This window comes from Myzus persicae, unplaced genomic scaffold (genome assembly GCF_001856785.1).
Source record: "Myzus persicae strain clone G006 unplaced genomic scaffold, MPER_G0061.0, whole genome shotgun sequence".
NCBI classification, from domain to species: Eukaryota; Metazoa; Arthropoda; class Insecta; order Hemiptera; family Aphididae; genus Myzus; species Myzus persicae.
The window spans coordinates 2379-8209 of record NW_019101137.1 but is presented as its reverse complement, the minus strand read 5'-3'; the positions used below and the strand labels follow the sequence as shown (position 1 = coordinate 8209).

Sequence of the window (5831 nt, the reverse complement as noted above, 5' to 3'; positions counted from 1 at the left end):
ATTGTGCCATTTGGTATCCCAGTTTGAACACTTGTATGGTAAAGAAAATGTTTCTTATACTATGCACTGAGTTCTTCATTCAACTATCGAGGCTATGGAGATGGGAGCTCTTCTTACTTGTTGTGCTTTTCCGTTTGAAAGTTCTATGCAAATGTTAAAAAAGATATCAGGTCATTATACAAGCCATTAGAACAAATCGGTCAAAGATATTGGGAAATAAAAAATAATGAAGTCATTTAAAAAATCAATAATACTATTTCATCACCCGTCTCTTACATTGGTAAGATTACATGGCTATATGATGAGTGATGCGGTGTATCCACAATATTCTGGATTAAAATTATATACTATATCTATAACAATTAACAAGGAAGATCGATATGTGAAGATGAAGGACAACTCAATTGTAAAAATTAAAACAATTGCCACCTCAAAGATATGTGGTAATATAATAATTATTGGTAGGCCGTTTGAAAATGTAACCGATTGGTTCACAACTCCAAATCATCATAATATGTTGGTGTATATTATTCATTTCAAACTGACCCACTCTCTGATACCATGCAAAAAAGCAGCTGGGACCAATAAATATAACTACTGACACTAACTGAAAACCAATATTTCTTGTACATATCTCTATAACTAATACATGTAAAATTAGAAACATTTTTTATTTAGTTTTTTGTTTATGATTTCCAATTACTGATAAATGATTTCCAAAATGCATTAATTACCACTGCTTATCGTTAATTATTGTCGGGTATATTTATAATCTTAAAAAAAACCTAAAAATATGTTTCTATTAGTTTATAACTACTCATTTGAAAGAAAAAGAAAATTTACTCTATATCTGATACACATAAATAATATAAGTTACTATAATTATGTAGTAATAAGTTTTTATTTTATTTTATTCTATTTAAATTACAATAATATGTAATTGAAAAAAAATGTATTAGCTTTAATGGTGTATTGGTATTTTAATTGATTAATGACGATACAATGATTAGACAAACACTCATTACAACAACTATTAAACTAACATTTCTAGACACCTAAGTTTGGTATATTACAGAGTAATACTATACTATTGTAGTCATCCATCCTAAAAATGCATTATATAATTGGATTTGTTTCTTGAACGAAGTATAAAATAATAATAGTTGAATATTAAAAAAAAAAATATTATAAAACAAAACTGAACTCAGAATCAATTGAAACTATTATCTAAAATAATGGTTTAACCAATTATTATAAAAATGATTGTTAAAAACTAAGAAAAGTTTTAAAAAAAAGAAAAATGTTCAATATTGTGTTGAAGATATGAATTAGTTATGGAAGCTGTTCTTAATTGGTTGAAGCTGTTGTAAGATAATTGGTTTTCAAATCCCTAGTTGTTGTTTGGGTTCTGGAGGTGGTGGCACTATGGGCATAGCCAGATTGACACTTCTTGGAGAAGGCTGTTGTTGTGACAGTTGCTGTTGTTGATAAGTAGTTGTCGTAAAGATTTTCTAGAAAAAAAATATGATAACAATTTCTTTTTTGTTATAATTTATAAATATACTCTGATATACTATTTTATAATTACATGTATATATATATTTAGTAATAAGATTATGAAGAATGTGTTAACATAATCAATTTGTAAACATATATCTATATATTTTGTGTTAAAGAGAAAATAAAATAAGACTCAACATTAAAAATAGTGTATACAAAATACTTTCATTGAAGCCAATAATTAAAATAAAAAGCTTACTGGTTGTTGTAAAGATTGTGTTCCAGATGAAAATGATGTTACAACTGTAGTACCTGTTTGTACTGGTTGGTAAATAGCTGCATTCTGATTTTCAGCACTTTGATGATGGTAGATAGATGGATCAGCAGCAGTCATACTCATCATACCGGTGTTGTGATCTAGAACCATGTTATGAAGTATTTGTTCTGAGAGTTGGTGATACTGCTGTGTTTGCAATAGCGCTGGTGATTGATGTTGTAATAATTCTTGAGACGCAGGTTTCATTTGTTGGTCTTGCATAACTAAACAGTTTTGTTTATGAGCAGTTGGAGGCTGTGGCTGAGGTATCTTAGATATTCCGCCAAAATTTAGCACAGGGTCAGGGAGCTTCCTGCGGGTTTGAACTGAGTACCGTTTTAAGCTTCGTACAACCGGCGTTGGTGGTGGAAGTGGTTCAACTTGTTGATTTTTCTTTTTATCTTGAATAGATAAATCATGAGTTATTATTAATTAATAAAATATTATTCTATATGATCTAATTATTTAAGTTAAGCATAATACGAGTCAGAGGTTCCTAAGGTTCATGATTACCGGCAAATCATAATATTATAAAATACAGGAATGAAATACTGCAGTAGTATGTATAGACTCTACTACTCTAGAACACTGAGCAGTGAATGTAATAGTCTAGAGCAATGAAAGGGTATAATGAAGTATTGCATGAACTAGTTCATGCTTAGGTGTTTTTGACACTAATAATGATCACACTTGAAAACAAGTCCAATCATGGATATTATAAATTATAATTGAAGAATATTTGGAAGAATTAAAAATGAGAACGTGTTTTATGATAGAATACTTACATTGACGATTCTTATAGTTTTGATTATGTCCACCACCATTTTTCATACGTGCTGTGGCAGCTGTAGTAGGTGCTGCAGAATGATGCTGCTGATCGTAGTTGTGTTGATTTGAACTGGATGAAGATAAAGGTGTTGATCCTTTAGAAAAATATCTATCACGATTATATTGTTGCGAAGTTTGATGTTGATGGAAATTACGGCCACGAGATACTGAAGGCGAAGAATTTTGGTGCTGGTGGTTATGTCCTTGACCGCTTTGACTATTGTTGTAGTGTTGATGCTTATTATTATGATGTTGATTATGGCCACCACTGTTTTGTTGTGGTCTACGATTAAAGAAGTTTGAGTTAGCTGTTGGAGAGTCTCGATTTACTTGAGCGCCTTTCTCTTTGCCAATTGGAGACTCTGTTGAAGACCGGTTGAAATAATTTTTAGTATTAGTTGATGACGATGAAGAAGAAGGACCACCATTTTGCTGATCCTGGCGATTGCTACGATTTGTAGGGGAATTTGTACTATATTTTGAAGTTGCTCGGGATGACGGAGTGTGATGCCGAGCCTGGCTGGTGGTTTCCACAACTGAATCCACAGATTTTTTTTCTTCATTCTGAACAGAAAGTGTTTTCGGTTGTTGTTCTTGATTCTGATTTGAGACTTCTGCAACTGTAGGAGACTCATTTGAAGCAGTAGGCTCTGATTTTTTCGTATCATCCAAGGCTGGGAATTCAGAGGTGTACTCATCAGTTGTAGATTTGTTGATTTTCTTATTCGGACTATCGACATTTCGTCGATCCATACCTCCACGCTTAACTTTCATAGACTGTTGGCCGCCAGCAGCACCAGTGTAAGCTTTTGTATCCTGTTAACTACGAGTATTTTTGGTGGTGGCAGCTCGCCTTAAATGAAAGCAATTGTAATTATTAATATACGCAGACTATAAATAAATAGTTTCTATCATTAACTTACCCATATTTATGGTGACGTCGAGCTCGAGGCGCCTCTGATTCTTCCCGTATGTCATATCCATAATAGGCCAGTAACTCATCACGGCTTTTAGGTGTCTGCTCATTTTCATCATACATATCATGTGTCCACTTATCCAGAGCATCTAAGTTACGATATTTTCTAAAACCTACACTGAGTTTTTTAGTTAATCCATCAGCAGTTTGAGAGTCTTTTATTGTAGGAGCAACCTTATATATGGCCAAGACTTTTTTAGTTGACAATATTCCATCCCCACCTGCTAAATCGGTGTTTTCGACAGTAATTACTGGAGTCACTGATTTTTGTTTTTTAATGCTCATATATCGTCTTGTAATGCTGCGATGACTAATAATTATTAAAATAAAATGTGTTATTTATTTAATACTATACATGCCTAAAATTATATTTCCTAGTCACTACTCACTCAGAAATTCTATTGCCATCTCCTGAATCTTCTTCATATTCATTAATTGATTCTGATCCTTCAGAGCTTGTTGTACTATATGCCATGCGGTCTTCATGCTCGTAGAATAGTCCACTCCTAGGTATGTACTGTGGATCATTAGTATCATCATCCACGGACACAGGTACTTCAGGTTCTGCAGGTGCTGCAGGCTAAAATGGAATAACAATCAGATAAAAATTATACTTAAAACTATTCTTAGTACAGCAAGCGAATGTGCAGCAGTTTCTACCAAAATCAGTTCTCCTGCGCATCTCCACTCAACACCCTGCTATAGGAGAAGTGGTTTTGATAGCAGGGTGATGTGGCAAATCTCGCAGAATGAGCACATTTTCTTCCTAGGCAGATATAGTTGGATAATTATTATGGTTTTCAAATGGGGAGGTTTTTTTCAACAGAATACAATTTAAGTTTGAACGAATATTTTATCATAATTTATTATTGAAGGCTTCACTAGGAATACAATAAATATACCTAATTATACAAATAAAATAATCAGGTAAAATATGTAGTTAAATAAATCTTCGAGTTAATCTAAGGACAGCTCAACACTTAAATGGTATTTTGTTAAAAATAATAAAATTGTCTATCTATTAATAATTAACAGTTAATATCTCGGTGTCTATAGGTAATGTAAAATTCTTTTTAGTGCCTACCTACAGAATAGGTATTCTAATAGAGTTTACCGAATTTAAAATTCTCAAAATACACAAAACCCAAATAGCTGACCTTATTTGAAAATTTATTTTAATTATGTAGGTAGGTTCTTATCTAATTTTTTCAAATATTGATATCTAGAGCGTTAATATACATTAAGTTGTTGAATACCGTTTTTTGAAAAGAACATCTGATGGACACAATATAATTATATAATAATTCACAACTCATACTTCCTACACTCAACAACCTTGCTAAGAGCACAATTGACAAAATATAGAATATTAATATAAATGATTACTCACATCTTGAGTTCCTTCACTATAGTCTTCATTACCATCACCTGACTTTGTTTTTACAGAGCTATCTAGGTTTATATCAGAATTATCATTTATAACAACATCCTTTTCAACTGTAGCTGTCTCAAGTTTCTGTTGCTCATCCAAAACTTTTTCACCTAGATTGTGTTTAATCTCATCTGCCTCATTAGTCGATATTTTTGCAGATGGCATGGTTAAATTTAATTGATCTTCTCCGACTCCGGGATTGTTACTAATGGCGTTAACGGTAATTGTAGTTTCGTTTGTCACAACGGCTAGTTTGCTGACCACCACATGGTCAACATCATTAGTGGTCATAATCATTTCTTTGTCTACCTTCATCAGTGGAACAATTGCATCACTCACTACAATTGGTTTTGCCACATCGGAAACGATAACGGCGACTTCAACGGTAGCGACAACGGGAACAGTGTCTTCTTCTTTTACGTTGACCGCAGTACTCTCCATTGTAATAATATAAGGTTCGACTGTCGGTAGAAATATTTTTTTTAATGGCGGACTGTATAGTTGTATGAAATACAAAATAAAATTACTCAGAGTTTACAACAATAAGAGGAGCAGCGGCCACAGTAAAACAACAGGTGGTTGTGATAAAGAAAAAAAAGAGATAACAAAAGAAATCGCAAAACGCGCCTTGAAAAATTGTACCAAATCGTTTGACGGGTTTTTAGAGATAATTTACTGTCTAGGTCGAAAAAGTACGAAATCGAGTTGGTTGACGACGGCTGCGGACGAATGGTGAAAACCATGTGACTGTGCGAGACTGAACACTGCGAGTTACACAC

At 33.0% G+C, this 5831-nt stretch overlaps 1 protein-coding gene across 1 annotated transcript; it reads right to left on the bottom strand.

Annotated features, from left to right (window-relative positions):
- Positions 1-1332: 1332 nt before the first annotated feature.
- On the bottom strand, positions 1333-5493 carry LOC111027911 (protein CASC3-like). Its single transcript, XM_022306412.1, is given in 7 exon segments — positions 1333-1388; positions 1391-1511; positions 1760-2217; positions 2602-3497; positions 3568-3930; positions 4010-4200; positions 5011-5493. Coding segments are annotated over 7 exon segments (2553 nt in total). The 3' UTR covers positions 1333-1347.
- Positions 5494-5831: the final 338 nt, after the last annotated feature.